At 52.0% G+C, this 20,164-nt stretch overlaps 1 protein-coding gene across 3 annotated transcripts in view; it reads right to left on the reverse strand.

The window, feature by feature from the left end:
* Positions 1-20,164, reverse strand: part of LOC140405436 (tensin-2-like) — a 377,445-nt gene that overhangs the window by 249,994 nt on the left and 107,287 nt on the right. For all 3 annotated transcript variants that reach the window (XM_072493844.1, XM_072493845.1, XM_072493847.1), the window contains exon 2: positions 6,597-6,711. In XM_072493844.1, the coding sequence (XP_072349945.1) occupies positions 6,597-6,711 (115 nt within the window). The remainder of the gene's footprint in view (positions 1-6,596; positions 6,712-20,164) is intronic.

The raw sequence follows: 20,164 nt of genomic DNA on the forward strand, positions 1-20,164 counted from the left end.
GGTGTCTCCGTCCCAGTCACACGGGCTCCTGCCGGTGTCTCCGTCCCAGTCACACGGGCTCCTGCTGGTGTCTCCGTCCCAGTCACACGGGCTCCTGCCGGTGTCTCCGTCCCAGTCACACGGGCTCCTGCTGGTGTCTCCGTCCCAGTGACACGGGCTCCTGCCGGTGACTCCGTCCCAGTCACACGGGCTCCTGCTGGTGTCTCCGTCCCAGTGACACGGGCTCCTGCTGGTGTCTCCGTTCCAGTCACACGGGCTCCTGCTGGTGTCTCCGTCGCAGTGACATGGGCTCCTGCCGGTGTCTCCGTCCCAGTCACACGGGCTCCTGCTGGTGTCTCCGTCCCAGTGACACGGGCTCCTGCTGGTGTCTCCGTCCCAGTGACACGGGCTCCTGCCGGTGTCTCCGTCCCAGTGACACGGGGTCCTGCTGGTGTCTCCGTCCCAGTCACACGGGCTCCTGCTGGTGTCTCTGTCCCAGTGACACGGGCTCCTGCTGGTGTCTCCGTCCCAGTGACACGGGCTCCTGTCGGTGTCTCCGTCCCAGTGACACGGGGTCCTGCTGGTGTCTCCGTCCCAGTCACACGGGCTCCTGCCGGTGTCTCCGTCCCAGTGACACGGGCTCCTGCTGGTGTCTCTGTCCCAGTGACGCGGGCTCCTGCCGGTGTCTCCCTCCCAGTGACACGGGGTCCTGCTGGTGTCTCCGTCCCAGTCACACGGGCTCCTGCTGGTGTCTCCGTCCCAGTGACACGGGCTCCTGCTGGTGTCTCTCTCTTCTCTGCCACTCTCTTCTCTCTCTCTCTGTGATACGGGCTCCTGCTGGTGTCTCTCTCTTCTCTGCCACTCTCTTCTCTGCCACTCTCTTCTCTGCCACTCTCTTCTCACTCTCTCTGTGATACAGGATCCTGCTGGTCCCACTCTCTTCTCTGCCACTTTCTTCTCTGCCGCTCTTCTCTCTGCCATTCTCTTCTCTCTCTCTCTGTGATACAGGCTCCTGTTGGTGCCACTCTCTTCTCTGCCACTCTCTTCTCTGCCACTCGCTTCTCTGCCACTCGCTTCTCTGCCACTCTCTTCTCTGCCACTCTCTTCTCTGCCACTCTCTTCTCTGCCACTCGCTTCTCTGCCACTCTCTTCTCACTCTCTCTGTGATACAGGCTCCTGCTGGTACCACTCTCTTCTCTGCCACTCGCTTCTCTGCTACTCTCTTCTCTGCCCTTTCTTCTCACTCTCTCTGTGATACAGGCTCCTGCTGGTGCCACTCTCTTCTCTGCCACTTTCTTCTCTGCCACTCGCTTCTCTGCCACTCTCTTCTCACTCTCTCTGTGATACAGGCTCCTGCTGGTGCCACTCTCTTCTCCGCCACTCTCTTCTCACTCTCTCTGTGATACAGGCTCCTGCTGGTGCCACTCTCTTCTCTGCCGCTCTCTTCTCTGTCGCTCTCTTCTCTCTCTGTGATACAGGCTCCTGCTGGTGCCACTCTCTTCTCTGCCACTTTCTTCTCTGCCACTCTCTCTCTGTGATACAGGCTCCTGCTGGTAACACTTTCTTCTCTGCCACTCTCATCTCTACCACTCTCTTCTCTGCCACTCTCGTCTGTGCCACTCTCGTCTCTGCTTCTCTCGTCTCTGCCACTCTCGTCTCTGCCACTCTCGTCTCTGCCACTCTCGTCTCTGCCACTCTCTTCTCTGCCACTTTCTTCTCTGTCACTCTCTTCTCACTCTCTCTGTGATACAGGCTCCTGCTGGTACCACTCTCCTCTCTGTCACTCGCTTCTCTGCCACTCTCTTCTCTGCCCTCTCTTCTCCGCCACACTCTTCTCTCTCTCTATGATACAGGCTCCTGCTGGTGCCACTTTCTTCTCTGCCACTTTCTTCTCTGCCACTCTCTTCTCACTCTCTCTGTGATACAGGCTCCTGCTGGTGCCACTCTCTTCTCTGTCACTCTCTTCTCTGCCCTCTCTTCTCCGCCACACTCTTCTCTCTCTCTATGATACAGGCTCCTGCTGGTGCCACTCTCTTCTCTGTCACTCTCTTCTCTGCCCTCTCTTCTCCGCCACACTCTTCTCTCTCTCTATGATACAGGCTCCTGCTGGTACCACTCTCTTCTCTGCCACTTTCTTCTCTGCCGCTCTTCTCTCTGCCATTCTTTTCTCTCTCTCTCTGTGATACAGGCTCCTGTTGGTGCCACTCGCTTCTCTGCCCTCTCTTCTCTCTCTCTATGATACAGGCTCCTGCTGGTGCCACTCGCTTCTCTGCCACTCGCTTCTCTGCCACTTTCTTCTCTGCCACTCTCTCTCTGTGATACAGGCTCCTGCTGGTACCGCTTTCTTCTCTGCCACTCTCTTCTCTGCCACTCTCTTCTCTGCCACTCTCGTCTGTGCCACTCTCGTCTCTGCTTCTCTCGTCTCTGCCACTCTCTTCTCTGCCACTCTCGTCTCTGCCACTCTCGTCTCTGCCACTCTCGTCTCTGCCACTCTCTTCTCTGCCACTCTCTTCTCTGCCACTCTCGTCTCTGCCACTCTCGTCTCTGCCACTCTCTTCTCTGCCACTCCCTTCTCTGCCACTCCCTTCTCTGCCACTCCCTTCTCTGCCACTCTCTTCTCTGCCACTCTCTTCTCTCTCTGTGATACAGGCTCCTGATGGTGCCACTCTCTTCTCTGCCACTTTCTTCTCTGCCACTCTCTCTCTGTGATACAGGCTCCTGCTGGTACCGCTTTCTTCTCTGCCACTCTCTTCTCTGCCACTCTCTCTCTGTGATACAGGCTCCTGCTGGTACCGCTTTCTTCTCTGCCACTCTCATCTCTACCACTCTCTTCTCTGCCACTCTCGTCTGTGCCACTCTCGTCTCTGCTTCTCTCGTCTCTGCCACTCTCGTCTCTGCCACTCTCGTCTCTGCCACTCTCGTCTCTGCCACTCTCTTCTCTGCCACTCTCTTCTCTGCCACTCTCTTCTCTGCCACTCTCTTCTCTGCCACTCTCTTCTCTGCCACTCTCGTCTCTGCCACTCTCTTCTCTGCCACTCCCTTCTCTGCCACTCCCTTCTCTGCCACTCCCTTCTCTGCCACTCTCTTCTCTGCCACTCTCTTCTCTCTCTGTGATACAGGCTCCTGATGGTGCCACTCTCTTCTCTGCCACTCTCTTCTCTGCCACTTTCTTCTCCGCCACTTTCTTCTCCGCCACTCTCTTCTCTCTCTCTATGATACAGGCTCCTGCTGGTGCCACTTTCTTCTCTGCCACTTTCTTCTCTGCCCTCTCTTCTCCGCCACTCTCTTCTCTCTCTCTATGATACAGGCTCCTGCTGGTGCCACTTTCTTCTCTGCCACTTTCTTATCTGCCCTCTCTTCTCCGCCACTCTCTTCTCTCTCTCTATGATACAGGCTCCTGCTGGTACCACTTTCTTCTCTGCCACTTTCTTATCTGCCCTCTCTTCTCCGCCACTCTCTTCTCTCTCTCTATGATACAGGCTCCTGCTGGTGCCACTTTCTTCTCTGCCACTTTCTTCTCTGCCACTCTCTTCTGCCACTCCTCTCTCTCTCTCTGTGATACAGGCTTCTGCTGGTGTCTCTCTCTCAGTGACACAGTCCTCCACAGTACTCTCTCTGGGACCTTCTGTGGCATGGTCCTCCCACTTGCCAGCTGTTCATTAAATCTGTTGTATTTTCCATTTCAGTGCAAAGTTGACAAACTGAGTTGAAATACTGCTAGTTGGTGGGACAGATTGCCACGTACCTGATACCAACCATCACCCCGAGACCTTATTGAAGTTCTCTGGGAGCTTCTCTCTCTGATATCTGCTGTTGATGTATTATGCTGCTGCGTGCGTCCCCTCATCTTTACATATGGTGGGTTTCTGAAGTGTTTGAAAGAGAAGGTGCATAGGCCTTTACATCGCCCCCTTCACATAAATATGTGGGGGTTTTGACAATAATTTCCACTGATAGCGAGTTATGATGGGCTGGTTTTACGAACAGTGAGGGAAGGGATGCATGTTGCTTATCCACCCCCCCACCACCACCACCACACACACAGCAGGGAAGTGAGGCTCAACAGTGCCACCCCATGCCACTAAAGCACTGCCGGTGGTATGGCCATGGTGAGAGTGGAACTTTTTGCCCCTCAGTGGACAGGAAATCCTACCCTCCAAAACGGACGGCCAACCTGAAAGATCAGCAGTTCTAGCAGCCCCAGTGGTGCCCGATCTCACTAGTGACTCTGTTCTCGAGCTGTAAGGTAGGATCTCGGAGTGAGATAACTTGAAGATATTGGATGGAAAGTAATTGAGGAGCATTGATACAGAGGGGACAAGCCATGGATGCCAGGCGAGGAGGAGCGAGGGGTGGGGTAACACCTTGGGGATGGGGGGGGGGGGGCCCTCTCAATGTGCACAGGGCAACCCCTAAAAGATGTGTGATGAACGGTTACTGTACCCTTATCATCATGTACGGTGATGTCCCCTTTAAGACCGGGCTTGGAACCCTGGGGGACTCCGCCTCCGGCCCCACCCACCTGGGAGTTGTATATAAGGGGCCGCCTTGTGGGCAGCACCCAGTTAGCACCCGTCTCAGCACCAGGCTAGTTCTTAGCTTATTAAAGCCTTCTTTACCGTTTACTCTCTAAGCGTCGTTATTGAGGGTACCACAAGATGCAACCCCCCCCCCCATTCCTGCCTTCTAAGCAGCTTGCTTGAAAAAAGGTCTGCCCAATCCTGCCCACGCCAACTATTGCATGACATGGGCAGTGTAATATTCATGTCAATTGGCTTTGTCATAAATTACTTATTTTAAAATGGTGGGGTGCCAATTTTGGCACTCGGCACCTACTGTATGATGGGGAGCAGGTCAGGATGAGCAGAAAGTTGGTCAGTTGGCCACCGGCATGTTCTACGTGCCCGACAGCCAAAACAATGCCTGGCATGGAAAATCCAGCCCGATGGCCTGGATAGCGCTGCAGAAAGGGCGGTGAAAGCAGATTGATCCCAGAAAGGAAAGCTCTGTAGGGTCACAGGGGAAAAGAGCAGTGCGGATGAGTTGGCTAGATCTGTCAAATAGCCAGCACAGGGATGGGCTGAATGGCCTCCTCCAGCTGGGTTACTCTATCATTATATTGTTCAAATGGCATATGGAGCAAATGCATAAGCCAAAGGCCCATGACCTCCCTGTATTTGACTTTGCAAGTTCCGTGAACCATGGTCAAACAATGAGTGTATTTGATATACGAGTGAAAACTCTACCCAACTGAATGTTAGCCAAATACAACAATTTCTGGTTTTGATGGTGGCAGAATGCACAGGAGTAACAGTAAGCTGTGCCTTTCAAAAACTTTGCATCCTCATGTTCAAATTCCTCCATGACCTAACCCCTTCCTATCTCTGTTTCCTCCAGTCCCACATTCCCTCCGAGATATCTGAATGCTCCAATTCTGGCCTCTTCTACTGCATCCCCTGGTTTTAATGCTCCACCGTTGATGGCTGTTCTTTCAGCCGCGTCCCTGAGCTCTGCAATAACCTCTCTAAACCTCTGCGCCTCTCTATCCTCCTTGAAGACAGCCCTTCAAACCCATCTACTGAGTTGGAATAGTGACAACTTGTGTTTGATACAGTTTCTGAGAAGTGATTGCTATATCAGAGTTGCTGTACAAGTGCAAGTGAATGAGTCCTAGTCTCAACCCCATTACTTCCCTGCCCTGTGGGACTGTGAGCTACACATTTTGTCCATTGCTGTTGCTGCCTGGCCTGGGCAGAAAGACAATTATAGAACAGGAGCTCATACTCTTATGCTATTGACATCGAATCAAACCTGTTGGACTTTAACCTGGTGTTGTAAGACTTCTTACTGTACTCACCCCAGTCCAACACCGGCATCTCCACATCGTAACAGACAGAGAGCGAAGGAGAGAGGGAGAAAGAGAGATCATAGATCATAGAATTTACAGTGCAGAAGAAGGCCATTCGGCCCATCGAGTCTGCACCGGCTCTTTGGAAAGAGCACCCTACCCAAGCCCCACCTCCACCCTATCCCCATAACCCAGTAACACCACCCGACACGAAGGGCAATTTTTGGACACTAAGGGCAATTTAGCATGGTCAATTCACCTAACCTGCACATCTTTGGACTGTGGGAGGAAACCGGAGCGAGAGAGAGAGAGAGAGTGAGGGGTGAAGAGAGAGAGGAAGAGAGGGGTAAAGAGAGAGGAAGAGGAATAAAGTCAGAGAATGAAAGACCACGAATGAGAGAGAGTGAGAGAGAGAATGAGAACAGGAGAGCAAATGTGCATTCACAATCTCTGGCTCTCTCAATGTGCTTTACAGCCAATGATACTTTTGAACTACGGTCACTGCTGTAATGTAGGAAATAAAGCCCCACAAACAACATGTCAGTGACATTGGGATAAATATTGGCCAGGATACCAAGAAAACATGCCTGCTCTTCTTCAAAATAATGGCATGGAATCTTTTACATCTGCTGGGGCCTCGATTTATGTCTCATCTCAAAGATGGCAGACGCCAGAGAGCAAAGAATCTGCTATTGATTTTCCCTATCAGAAAACTGTTTTGAACCTTCCAGGTTGAACAGGAATTCTCCATCTACAGGAGCTTACTTACCACGACATAGGATTCCTGGTGACGTGATTGGCTGCTTGCATACTGCACAGTTCCTTTTCTTCTTAAATGTTTTCTCCTTAAAGCTGTGAGTACTCGGGGGATCGACCTTACCAGGCTGTAAGACACAAAAGAGATGTGCGTTAGAACCAGCTTCACCGTCAATCATTGACATCGATGAGCTTTATTGACACGAGGTTGAAGGTCAGCAGTGAACAACACTTGTCTACACAGAATCATCAATACACAACTCAGTGCTGCTTCAAAATGGGCACGCATCTTTCACAGTTTTGGTTATTTATTCAGATCTAATTTACAGATGACTTGTCGTCATTTTGAAGGAATCATGTTTGAAGGAGCTTTGCACCATCAGGACATCAAACACCAGGGATTCAAATCAGCTGAAGGCAGCAAGAGCACAGAGCGTATCCCCCTGACTGGAGAGCCTAGAACACGGAGTTATAATCTCAGAATAAGAGGTCAGCCATTTTGAACTGAGATGAGGAGCAATTTCTTAGGAATTTGCTACCCCAGAGGGATATTCATCCAGTATATTTAAGACTGAGATCGATAGATCTGTAGACACTGAGGGAATTAAGGGATAAGGATAATGCGGGAAGGTAGAGGAAGATCAGCCGCAGCCATCAACATATTGAATGGCCGAGTAGGTTTAAGGGGCCAAATAGTTGACTCCTCCTGTTTTGCATGTCCCTTGCTCAACTTTCATTGTCCCCTTCTCTCTCCTTTCATGTCAACCGAAGCATGTTATTTCTTAAAAGTGGCGACAAATGTTAACAATGTCATGAATAATATGGCTTGCTTTGTAATGCACCTACATTTTTAAAATTCATTCATGGGATTGCCCTTGAATTGAGTGGCATTTCGGAATTGGCCACATTGCTGTGGACCTGGAATGACATGTAGGCCAGACCAGGTAAGGACGGCAGATTCCCTTCCCAAAAGAATATTAGTGAACAAGATGGGTGTTTGTGACAATTGACAATCGACAATGGTTTCATGATCATTAGACTTTTAATTCCAGATTTGTACTGAATTCAAATGTCACCATCTGCAGTGGCGGGATTTGAACCCAGGTCTCCAGAGCATCACCCTGGGTTTCTGGTGCTTTGGGGACCATTCTTTCCTCAGCCAACCTTGCCAAAAGAAAACGAAATAGAAATATACACAGAAACAAGCCAACTGCCCAACCAGTCTGTGATGGCATTTAACCTCCATCCTATTCGTCCCTTCGTTCACTTATTCAATCTAATCTCGAATGTTGACTTGACTCCGACATAGCCTCACAACTCTCTCTTGGTGTAAAGAGCTTTCTCCTAATTCCATTCCAAATTGGAAAGAATTGAAAAACAGGTCGAAATTCTTTGTAATCAGTGGTACTGGTGTCATTTTTAAGTGATTTTTCATATCTCTATTTTAACCTAGCTTTTGCAAGCTGTCGCAATCTGTCCAATGTTAATATGCTTCTGCAAAGGGAATTAACCGCTCATTCGTCACATTTCTGTTTATGGGATGTTACTCTGTGGAAAAATGGAGCCATCTTTCTGATGAGACATTAAGCTGAGGCCCTGTCTGTCTTCTCAGGCGGATGTAAAAGATCCCTGTTTTATTATTTTGAAGTAGAGCAGGGGAGTTCTCCCCAGTGTCCTGGCCAATACCTATCTCTCAATCAACCTCACCAAAACGGAGGGCGCGATTTAACGGAAATGAAACAGATGCCCGTCACATTCTCCCCGTGTCTGCATGGGTCTCACCCCCACAGCCCAAAGATGTGCAGGGTAGGTGGATTGGCCACGCTAAATTGCCCTTAATTGGAAAAAAAATCATTGGTTACGCTAAATTTAGTTTAAAAAACAGATGCCTATGTTGGGTGCATTTAGCGGGGTGTTTCCCGGCGCTTGCAGCATCAAGAACAACCCCGCTATTAAACAGGGCTCTGCTTCATTTCTGGGCCTTGGCGAGGAATGCCCCACCGAGGCCGCATGTAGACCCATTTCCTGCACTTCTCTGCTCGCCAGTGCAGGAAGAGATCGGGAGCGATTTTTCAATGTCTAGACACCCACCGCGGCCTCCGGAACCCCCAAAAAGCCTCAACACCAATAAGGGGGTCCTCGAGCCCCCCACACCCCACCTCATAAGGGCAGGGCACCTTCGGGCCTGATCCTTGGCACAGGAAAGATGCCACCAGGGCACATTGGAACTGCCAGACGGCAGTGGCACTGCCAGGGTGCTCAGGAGTGACAGGGTACCACCTTGCCCAGAGCCTGACCACCCGGGGGGCCCCGATCAAACGGCGCCCGTTCGGGGTCTCCGAGGCGAGATCGTTCAAACCCAGGCACTGGGCAGATCCAGCGTAGATATATTTAAGTGAGACTATCTATTCACTTCAATATGCAAATCTGGATCCCGACCTGAATGTGCGGGATCCAGATCACGATGACTCAAGATCCCGTTGGATCTTGCGAGGCATGACAATGCTGGTGGATCGCGCCAGGCTGATAGATCGCGCCCAGATTATCTGGTCATTATCACGTTGCTGTGTGTGGGAGCTTGCTGTGCGCTGACTGGCTGCCACGATTCCTACATTACAACAGTTGATGACACTTCAATAAAGTACCCCATTGGTAAAAAGCACTGTGAGACCTCCTGACATCACGAAAAGCCCTGTGTAAATAAAAGTCTTGTCTGTCTTTTATTTTCATAGCATTTACAGTGCAGAAGGAGGCCATTCGGCCCATCAAGTCTGCACCGGCTCTTGGAAAGAGCACCCTATCCAAGGTCAACACCTCCACCCTATCCCCATAACCCAGTAACCCCACCCAACACTAAGGGCAATTTTGGACACTAAGGGCAATTTATCATGGCCAATCCACCTAACCTGCACATCTTTGGACTGTGGGAGGAAACCGGAGCACCCGGAGGAAACCCACGCACACACGGGGAGGATGTGCAGATTCCGCACAGACAGTGACCCAAGCCGGAATCGAACCTGGGACCCTGGAGCTGTGAAGCAATTGTGCTATCCACAATGCTACCGTGCTGCCCTAATTTGTTAATTAAACATTGGGGAAGCCTTTCCCCTAATGGAATCAAAGGTCTTTTCGTAATGGGTGGTACTTTCGGGATTAAACTGATTGTGGTTTGGACCTTGGGTGCAGAACCTGCCGGTTTTTGGACATTCTGGGCCCCAGTTATCTGCAGCCTTGATTGGAGCAGTACTGCAGGAATCTGTCCCTCCCTCAGCATGGGCACGTTCGATACTCGGGAAGTGCAGAGCTGGACAGATATCCAGAAGCTTGTTTATGCCAAAAAGATACTCTGCAATCTCTGTACTCCTGACCATGGGACACTTCCTTTCTGATAAAACAGCTAGGATTCAGAACAGCGCAACAATACATAGGAAGCTGAGGATACAGCAACATAAAATGTATACGTTCCTATCCCTCCCCCCCTCAACCTTTCACAGACCATAATCTTAGACTGTTTGATTCTGCCAAAGGGCTGCTATTGTTCCACAATCCTGCAGGGTGCACAACCAACCCTCCCGATCACTCTCACAGACACACATTCAGAAGCAGCCTTAACCCTTAAAGACTTCAAGCTTGTGAAAACGAGCATTGCTTCCTAGAAGGCGGATAAACTTAGAAAGCTACTTATTTCTAATCATGAATGCCGTTCAAAATGTGCCAATGATTGAGGCATCATCTTAGCGAGGCAGAAATGGAGGCTGGCAGTCCAGAAGCACTCCACCCACTCCCAGCCCGTGGCTTCAGAGGCTCTTAATTTAATCTCAGCCTGGAGTCTGCCAGCAATCTGGATACATTCAGATCAAACTGCAGAAAAGCATGATGAGAAACAGGACATAAATTATTGATAATGGAACCAAAGTAGCCTAATCCAATTAGATTGATTTTGCTTCATTAAGTTCAAAGCCAAAATTACTGCCAAATGATATGATTTTAAAAGTTATTGAACCCATATTTATGGACATTCTCCTTTACAGCCAGGCCATACGTTTGTAGTATTCTATGTACTCAATGAACAGCAAGGTGGCTTCAGCAAACCAGCTGTTAAAAAGGGATTTTCATTTTCTGTAGTGCTTTTCATGGCCAATGGACATTCCAAAGTGCTTTACAGCCAATTGAGATCATGTAGGAAACATAGCAACCAATCCGTGCACAGCAAGTTCCCACAAACAGCATTGCGATGACAACCTGTCTTTTAGTGATGTTGATCGAGGGATAGATATTGGCCAGGAGACCAGGGAGAACTCCCATGCTCCTCACTGAGGTAGTGCAATGGGATCTTGTACATGTACCCCAGAGGGCAGACGGGTTCAACGTCATATCTGAAAGACAGCACCTCTGACATTGCAGCACTCCCTCTGTAGTGTACTGGGAGTGTCAGCCTGCATTACTGCAGTGGTGGAGTGGCACCAAAACCCACAGCCTTGACTCGAGCGAGAATACTACAAATAGAGTCACAGCTTGTACACATCAAACATTTTAGGATAGGAATTCTGATCCGGGCAGTTTACATGGGAACACACAATATGCTCAAACTGGATTCCTGCTTTGGACGAATGCCTGTTCACGTAAATTTCTCCAATTGGAATTCTTATGCCTTTACAATTGAACATTTCTTTAGATGCTGCGAGATTTCTTCCCCACCTCCGAAGGCTGAATTGTGCAGGAAAATGCTTTTCAACACACGGATGAGGCAAGCTGTAGGACTGGATGCTACTTTGTCGGGGGTGTCAATTAAACTTGGTTTGTGGGTCACGGCCAACTGGAGACAGAGCTGTACAACAGGAAGGGGACCGTGCGCAGTCTGTTATTGCAAAGATCTGGGTTATTAACAGTTTGTGAAATTACTAAAAGACATCCATGCTTACATTTGACAGGCAGACATTGGTGGCAAGAGCCTTGCCTGCTGCCGACACACATTGGAAAAGAGTGAGAATGTTACCTGTACTTTTATCAATTCCATACGAGGGTGGTGAAAGCAGAGAAGATCAACAATTTCAAACGGAAATTGGATGGGTGTTTGAAGAAAATAAACTTGCAGGACCAGAGAGAGAGAGAGAGAGAGAGAGAGCAGGGGAAATTGAACTGACTGGTTTGCTCCACAGGGACTGGTGTCATGAGAATGTCGCTTTAAGAAATGTCTGTCTGCTCATGTTACTGCAGTGATGTCAGAGTGTGGGTGGAGCTGAGCTCTGGCTCTGCTTTTTAGTTTCACTTTGAGAAAAGCTTGGGTGTGTCTGTGATTTTATGGTTTCGTTTTCAGTGTTGGAGCTGAAGCCAGACAAAGCAGGTGTACTGTTGTTCTCTCTGCCATGAAAAGACTATCTCTTGATCATTTGGTGAATTCAGAATTATAAATGTTTTCAGTAGTGAATGTAAACCTGATGTGCTTCTGTTAAAAGGTGTTTCTTTTGTCTTCTGGATGTTGTTTGGGAAGTTATTAAGGATTACTTAGTGTTGTATTCTTTGGGGGTGGTATTGGAATTAATGGTTGCTAAGATGTTCACTGTATGCTTTAAAAAGGTTAACTTGAGTTCATAGAATAAACATTGTTTTGCTTTAAAAAATACTTTTCCATTTCTGCTGTCCCACACCTGCAGAGTGGGCCGTGTGCTCCCCATACCACAGTCGAGTAAAAGTTGTGGGTCAGGTGAACTCCATGATACACTTTGGGGTTCTCTAAACCCTGGCCCATAACACTGGCATGAACTCAAATGGGCCGACTAGCCGCCTTCTGTGCTGCAATGACTCTATCTGGAACAGTAAGGTGCCCAGTTGAATCTTCAGTCATGTCAGGTTACCGTTTCTGGGTAGTGGTAGAGCTAGTTAAAGTTAGGAAGAGCCAGGGAATGCAAAGAGAACCAGCTTCCGTAAAATGTGCATGTGGGAAGCTCGAGAGTGGACAAGATCAGGCTAAATCTGTGGACATCCCACTCACCAACATGTTCAAGCAGCCGTCAGACACTTACCACCCAGCCTCACGCTGAAACAATGACCATTCTGCGGAACTAATCCAGTGCCTTTTGGAATGGATTTGCATGGAACATGCCTGCCCCTCGCCAACGTGTGGCAACACGAGCCGGCAGTCTCACCGAAACCCTCGTGTTTCTCCTGAACGCCTCAGACAGATTATATAACCACTTTCCACAACAATGCGAAAAAAACACCTCACACGATATTAGAAATACGACAGGACTTGTATCAGGAGGTTATTTGTGCAACCTTTGTTTTCCAACCAGGCAGGCTAAAGGCTCTAATTTCTCCTCAGTTAATGAGCGAAGGTTTTGATGCCAGGTTCATTAACCCACCTTCCCAGCAGTTATACCACGATCTGGGCAGAACACTGAGGTTTGGAGGGAGTGGCACCTGGAGGATGGAGAGGGGCAAAGAGTGGCATCTGGAGAATGGAGGGGGGCAAAGAGTGGCACCTGGAGAATGGAGGAGGGGGGCAAAGAGTGGAACCTGGAGGATGGGGGGGCAAAGAGTGGCACCTGGAGAATGGAGGGGGGGCAAAGAGTGGCACCTGGAGAATGGAGGGGGGGGCAAAGAGTGGCACCTGGAGAATGGAGGAGGGGGGCAAAGAGTGGCACCTGGAGGATGGGGGGGCAAAGAGTGGCACCTGGAGAATGGAGGGGGCAAAGAGTGGCGCCTGGAGAATGGAGGGGGGGGCAAAGAGTGGCACCTGGAGAATGGAGGGGGGCAAAGAGTGGTGCCTGGAGAATGGAGGGGGGGGCAAAGAGTGGCACTGGAGGATGGAGGGAGGGCAAAGAGTGGCGCCTGGAGGATGGAGGGGGGGCAAAGAGTGGCACCTGGAGGATGGAGAGGGGGGCAAAGAGTGGCACCTGGAGGATGGAGGGAGGGCAGAGTGGCACCTGGAGGATGGGGGGGGGGCAAAGAGTGGCACCTGGAGGATGGAGGGGGGCAAAGAGAGGCACCTGGAGAATGGAGGGGGGGCAAAGAGTGGCACCTGGAGGATGGAGAGGGGGGCAAAGAGTGGCACCTGGAGGATGGGGAGGGGGGCAGAGTGGCACCTGGAGGATGGGGAGGGGGGCAGAGTGGCACCTGGAGGATGGGGAGGGCAAAGAGTGGCACCTGGAGAATGGAGAGGGGGGCAAAGAGTGGCACCTGGAGGATGGAGAGGGGGGCACAGAGTGGCACCTGGAGGATGGAGAGGGGGGCACAGAGTGGCATCTGGAGGATGGGGAGGGGGGGCAGAGTGGCACCTGGAGGATGGGGGGCAAAGAGTGGCACCTGGAGGATGGAGAGGGGGCACAGAGTGGCACCTGGAGGATGGGGAGGGGGGGCAGAGTGGCACCTGGAGGATGGGGAGGGGGGGGCAGAGTGGCACCTGGAGGATGGAGGGGGGTCAGAGTGGCACCTGGAGAATGGAGGGGGGTCAGAGTGGCACCTGGAGGATGGGGAGGGGGGGCAGAGTGGCACCTGGAGGATGGGGGGGGCAGAGTGGCACCTGGAGGATGGGGGGGCAGAGTGGCGCCTGGAGGATGGGGAGGGGGGGCAGAGTGGCACCTGGAGGATGGGGGGGGGCAGAGTGGCACCTGGAGGATGGGGAGGGGGGCAGAGTGGCACCTGCAGAGTGGCACCTGGAAGATGGGGGGGGGCAGAGTGGCACCTGGAGGATGGGGAGGGGGGCAGAGTGGCACCTGGAGGATGGGGCGGGGGGGCAGAGTGGCACCTGGAGGATGGGGAGGGGGCAGAGTGGCACCTGGAGGATGGAGGGGGGGCAGAGTGGCACCTGGAGGATGGGGAGGGGGGGGCAAAGTGGCACCTGGAGGATGGGGAGGGGGGCAAAGTGGCACCTGGAGGATGGGGAGGGGGGCAGAGTGGCACCTGGAGGATGGGGGGGCAGAGTGGCACCTGGAGGATGGAGGGGGGGCAAAGTGGCACCACCTGGAGGATGGGGAGGGGGGTCAGAGTGGCACCTGGAGGATGGGGGGGCAAAGTGGCACCTGGAGGATGGGGGGGGGCAGAGTGGCACCTGGAGGATGGGGGGGGCAGAGTGGCACCTGGAGGATGGGGGGGGCAGAGTGGCACCTGGAGGATGGGGGGGGCAGAGTGGCACCTGGAGGATGGGGAGGGGGGGGCAAAGTGGCACCTGGAGGATGGGGGGGCAAAGAGTGACACCTGGAGGATGGGGAGGGGGGCAGAGTGGCACCTGGAGGATGGGGGGGGCAGAGTGGCACCTGGAGGATGGGGAGGGGGGGGGGCAGAGTGGCACCTGGAGGATGGAGAGGGGGGCAAAGAGTGGCACCTGGAGGATGGGGAGGGGGGCAGAGTGGCACCTGGAGGATGGGGAGGGGGGGGCAAGGTGGCACCTGGAGGATGGGGGGGCAAAGTGGCACCTGGAGGATGGGGAGGGGGGCAGAGTGGCACCTGGAGGATGGGGGGGGCAGAGTGGCACCTGGAGGATGGGGAGGGGGGGGGCAGAGTGGCACCTGGAGGATGGGGGGGGGCAGAGTGGCACCTGGAGGATGGGGAGGGGGGACAGAGTGGCACCTGGAGGATGGGGGGGGGGGGCAGAGTGGCACCTGGAAGATGGGGAGGGGGGGCAGAGTGGCACCTGGAGGATGGGGAGGGGGGGGCAGAGTGGCACCTGGATGATGGGGGGGGCAGAGTGGCACCTGGAGGATGGGGGGGGGCAGAGTGGCACCTGGTGGATGGGGGGGCACAGTGGCACCTGGAGGATGGGGAGGGGGGGCAGAGTGGCACCTGGAGGATGGGGAGGGGGGGCAGAGTGGCACCTGGAGGATGGGGAGGGGGGTCAGAGTGGCACCTGGAGGATGGAGGGGGGGCAGAGTGACACCTGGAGGATGTGGGAGGGGCAGAGTGGCACCTGGAGGATGGGGGGGGGGCAGAGTGGCACCTGGAGGATGGGGAGGGGGGCAGAGTGGCACCTGGAGGATGGGGAGGGGGGCAGAGTGGCACCTGGAGGATGGAGGGGGGGCAAAGAGTAGCACCTGGAGGATGGGGAGGGGGGGCAGAGTGGTGCTTGGGGGGATAGGAAGAACAGGCCCTGTGACTGGTAAAGGCCAACCCACATCCTCCCACCCCATTAAGGCAGCTTACTGGGGCTCCCCAGCTCCTACCCTGCCAATCAGGAAACTTCAAGGCCACAGGATGGTTTGTACAGGAAACAGAAATGCATAGGGGTGGCACACACTTTATGTGGGCAGAGTAGAAGGCGCTTTACTCTATATTTAGCTACGATGAACTTGAACAAGTGCCTGATGCTGCCAAAAAAATGGAAAAATTCCATCTCTCTGGAATAGCATGCCTCACCCAAGATCGGCACAAAATTCAGTGAAAAACTATGCTTTTCAATCAGTTAATTTGATATAAGTCAACCGCAAAATACATTATTTTGTTCAACAATTACAATAAAAACGTATTTGAGGATGACTTTCAAATTGAGCGCTGCAACCCCTCCAACCAAGCATTAATTCTCAATTTGACTTGCGTTGAGATCAATGGAATGTTCCCTCAACTTTTTCAAAACAATAGCCATTATCTTTCAAACACGAGCACGGTGTGCGGCTATGTTTCTCTTGCAGTTGTGAGGAGGTGCAGCTGCATGTTTTCATAGGCTGGCCCCATTTCTCTGGCACTGCTGCAGGAGGTGGAAACACAGAGCTGGGGCGGGATTCTCCCATTCAGCGGCAGAGTGCCCACGCCATTGGAAACGCCACCGCGTTTCACGACGGCGTGAACGGGCTGCTGGGAGTACCGATTCTGGCCCCTACAGGGGGCCAGCATGGCGCTGGAACGGTTCACGCCGCTCCAGCCTCCCACCCCGGCGAGAACTGTGCGGCGCGAGATCCGCGCATGCGCGGTGGCCTCCCTCAACGCGCCGGCCCCAACGCAACATGGCACGGGATTCAGGGCCGGCGCATAAGAAAATAGGCCCGGGGAGCGAGGCCGGCCCGCGGATCAATGGGCCCCGATCGCGGGCCAGGCCCCATCGGAGGCCCCCCCCCCGGGTTCGGAGCCCCCTCCCCCCACAAGCAGCCCCCCGACCCTGCGCGCAGAGTTCCCGCCGGCTGCGACCAGGTGTGGACGGCGCCGGCGGGACTGCCTTTTTAGAGCGGCCGCTCGGCCGATCAGGGCCGGAGAATTGGTGGCCCGGTCACGTAGAGTGGCCTGCGGCCGGTGCCGTGCCAAACGCACCGGCACCAATGGTGCCGATTCTCCGCGGTGTGCCCGTGTTGGGGTGGCGCGGTTGCGGGGATTCTCCAGCCCGGCGCAGGGCTGGGAGAATCCCGCCCCAGGACTGTCATCAGGAACGTGAGGTACATCCAATAAATCACAGAATTGTTACGGTGCACAAAGAGGCTATTTGGCCCATCATGTCTGCACTAGCTCTCCAAACGAGCATCATGGTTTAGTGCCATTTCCCTGCACATTGTTTCTATTCAAATAATCATCTAATGCCCTCTTAAAAGCCTCGATTGAACCTGCCTCCACCACATGGTGGCATAGTAGCACACTGGTTAGCGCTGTTGCTTCACAGCACCAGAGTCCCAGGTTCGATTCCGGGCTTGGGTCACTGTCTGTGCGGAGTCTGCACGTTCTCCCCGCGTCTGCGTGGGTTTCCTCCGGGTGCTCCGGTTTCCTCCCACAAGTCCCGAAAGACGTGCTGTTAGGTGAATTGGACATTCTGAATTCTCCCTCTGTGACCCGAACAGGCGCTGGAATGTGGCAACGAGGGGATTTTCACAGTAACTTAATGTAAGCCTACTTGTGACACTAATAAAAGATTATTTATTCACTTCCAGGCCATGAATTCCAGACCCCAACCACCCGCTGTGTGAAAGTTTTTTCTCACGTCACATTTGCTTCTTTTGCAAATCACTTTAAATCCGTGCCCTCTCGTTCCTGATCTTTTGCTGAGTTTCCCCCGATCGACCCTGTCCAGCCCACTCTTGATTTTGAACATCAATCTCCTCTTAACCTTCTTCTCTCCAAGGAGAACAGTGCCAACCTGGCCACTCTATCCTCACAACTGAGGTTTCCCTGGAAACATCCTGGCCAACATCTTCTGGAGTGAGGCCCCCAATCTAGTGTATTGATCAGAACTGATCTGGAATGCGCTGAAATGCCACTTTATAAATTTTCGGAATAAAGTAGATATTTAGGAAAAATAATGCTTTGAGGATTCAATCACTTTCATATTTCCCACTTGGGAAGATAGCCTCAGCTCCCCGCAGTGTGAAATCTTGGTCACAATTGCTCAACTAAAATATCACACTAAACATCCCTCTTCGATTTGAATAAGTTAAAAGGGTCTGCCTTTATGAAAACAATGAAAGATGTCAGGAGCAAGGTAATGGCAGAGATTGCCCCTATATGAAGCTATTTTTTTTAAACGGAGGAGGCTGAGATGTATAAAACTCTGAGGGGCTTACGTTGAGTGAATAGGAAGGGCTTTTTTCCCGAGTGGAGAGACCAATAATCTGGGGGCATAAATCAAAAGTAAATGGTGGGAAGGATTGGAGGGCAGTTGAACCGTCTGTTTGAGAGAGGGATTGTAGAGGCAGAAACCTTCATCAGGATTAAAAGACACTTGGATATGCACTTGAAGTGCTGTAACCTACAGGGTTGCAAAGTGGGATCAGACTGGATAAGTCTTTTGTCAGCACAGACATAATGGAATGAATGGTCTCCTTCTGTGTCATAAATTTTCAATGTTTTCCATGTTTCTGTCTAGAACCTGCACTGCCGGTCCTCTCTTCCACACTGGATTTTCGGGTAAGCGGGAAAGGTTCCGGTCTTCTTCCCCGGAACCGGCGTCAAAGCAAACCCAACGGGCAGCAACCTGGTCCTAACCTGATGCAATCCTCTCTGTTTGGTTCCAGAAATCCTCTCCCCAAGTCCAACTGAATAAAAGAGCATTTTTATGTGGGACAGTGTTCACTTTCTGCACTTGCCTTTCCCCTGCAGGCTTGCTCTGCTGCAGAGGGCCTCAACCACCTGCTCTTCCTTTTGCCTTTCAGATAGAACCAGACTGTTAGCAGTAATTGTTTCAGATTACCCATGGGGCTTTTGCAGTCAGAACCAGAATCCAGATGTTGAGGCCCCTGTCCATATTCCCTTCCCTCGTGAGTGTAAGAATTCAGAAATCGGGCAATGAACAGGCCAATTGTTTCTCCAATTGCCACCTGAGCTTTCCCACCACATACCTCTTCGAAGTATAACTTCGAGGAATTGCTGCAGAACTATGGTGTAATATCTTACACTCCCAGGCCTCCTGGACCACACTAAAAGACTTACTTTAACCAGCTTTAGTCAACGTCCATTCTCGGTGAGGTGTAGGACGGCAGTGCTGAGCAATAATCCAACTTGTTTTCCCCTCAAGTGCTGACAGGTCAGTGAAAGCTCCCTCTACTCTCTCCCAACAATCGACCTCAAGTGGCTGCTGCATCATTTGCCACTCCAACCATCAGTGATTTTCTCATGGAGGTAAAATATCTTTCGAAGCACTCTCTGCTTCTGCGGGTTTCTTTTGCTCTCTCCTTAATCCAGAGGATGGAGGTTTGGGGCCTCGGACGACTCCATTATTTTTTTTAAATAATTTTTCCAATTAAGGGGCAATTTAGCGTGGCCAATCCACCTAACCTGCACATCTTTGGGTTGTGGGGGTGAAACTCACACAGACACGGGGAGAATGTGCAAACTCCACGCGGACAGTGACCCAGAGCCGGGATTGAACCTGAGACCTTGGCACCATGAGATAGCAATGCTACCCACTGCGTCACCCTATCCGTTATAAGATGTGCGAGTGACATGGATTCACACCTTTACGAAAAACTGTTCAGCAAACACACTCAGCCTAATCTATAAGCGGACTGCCAGTGGCCCATCACTGTACAGCCATTCCTACATAACAAGAGTGACATTTCAAAAATACTTCAATAGCCATGAAATGCCCTGGAATGCCCTGTAACCTGGTGGCATTGTGGTTAACACTGCTGCCTCACAGCACAAAGGACCCAGGTTTGATTCTGGCCTTGGGTGACTGGCTGTGTGGAGTTTGCAGACCGGGGCTCGCTCCCCGAGAGACACCGAGGCTGGCTCCCCAAGAGACACTCCGCAAGAGATCCCAAGACACAGCCCGCGAGAGACATCATGGATCACTCCGACAGACACCGAGGCTCACTCCCTGATCATTATCTGTGAGATGTTGCTGTGTGTAACCTCTGCATCTCCTACATTATAACAATGACTACACTTCAAAAACACTTCATTTGCAGAAAGCTGCTTTGGGACGTCCTGAGGGTGACTTCATCTGTGACCTTCATTTCCACGTTATGACAGTATCAGTGTAACCCCACAACCAAACATGGCCTCTGTTAGACATCTGCTGCAGGAGCAGCTCCAAACAGAACTGGGATTCAAACAACTCAAACCAAAAAGCAAAGATTGCCAATGAAATAGCTCTAATTCGTGCCAAATTATTTTAGCTCCTATCCACCAGGAAATGGGATTAAAATGTCTCCAATTTGATTCACCCAG

The sequence above is a fragment of the Scyliorhinus torazame genome, chromosome X (assembly GCF_047496885.1).
Source record: "Scyliorhinus torazame isolate Kashiwa2021f chromosome X, sScyTor2.1, whole genome shotgun sequence".
Taxonomy (NCBI): Eukaryota; Metazoa; Chordata; class Chondrichthyes; order Carcharhiniformes; family Scyliorhinidae; genus Scyliorhinus; species Scyliorhinus torazame.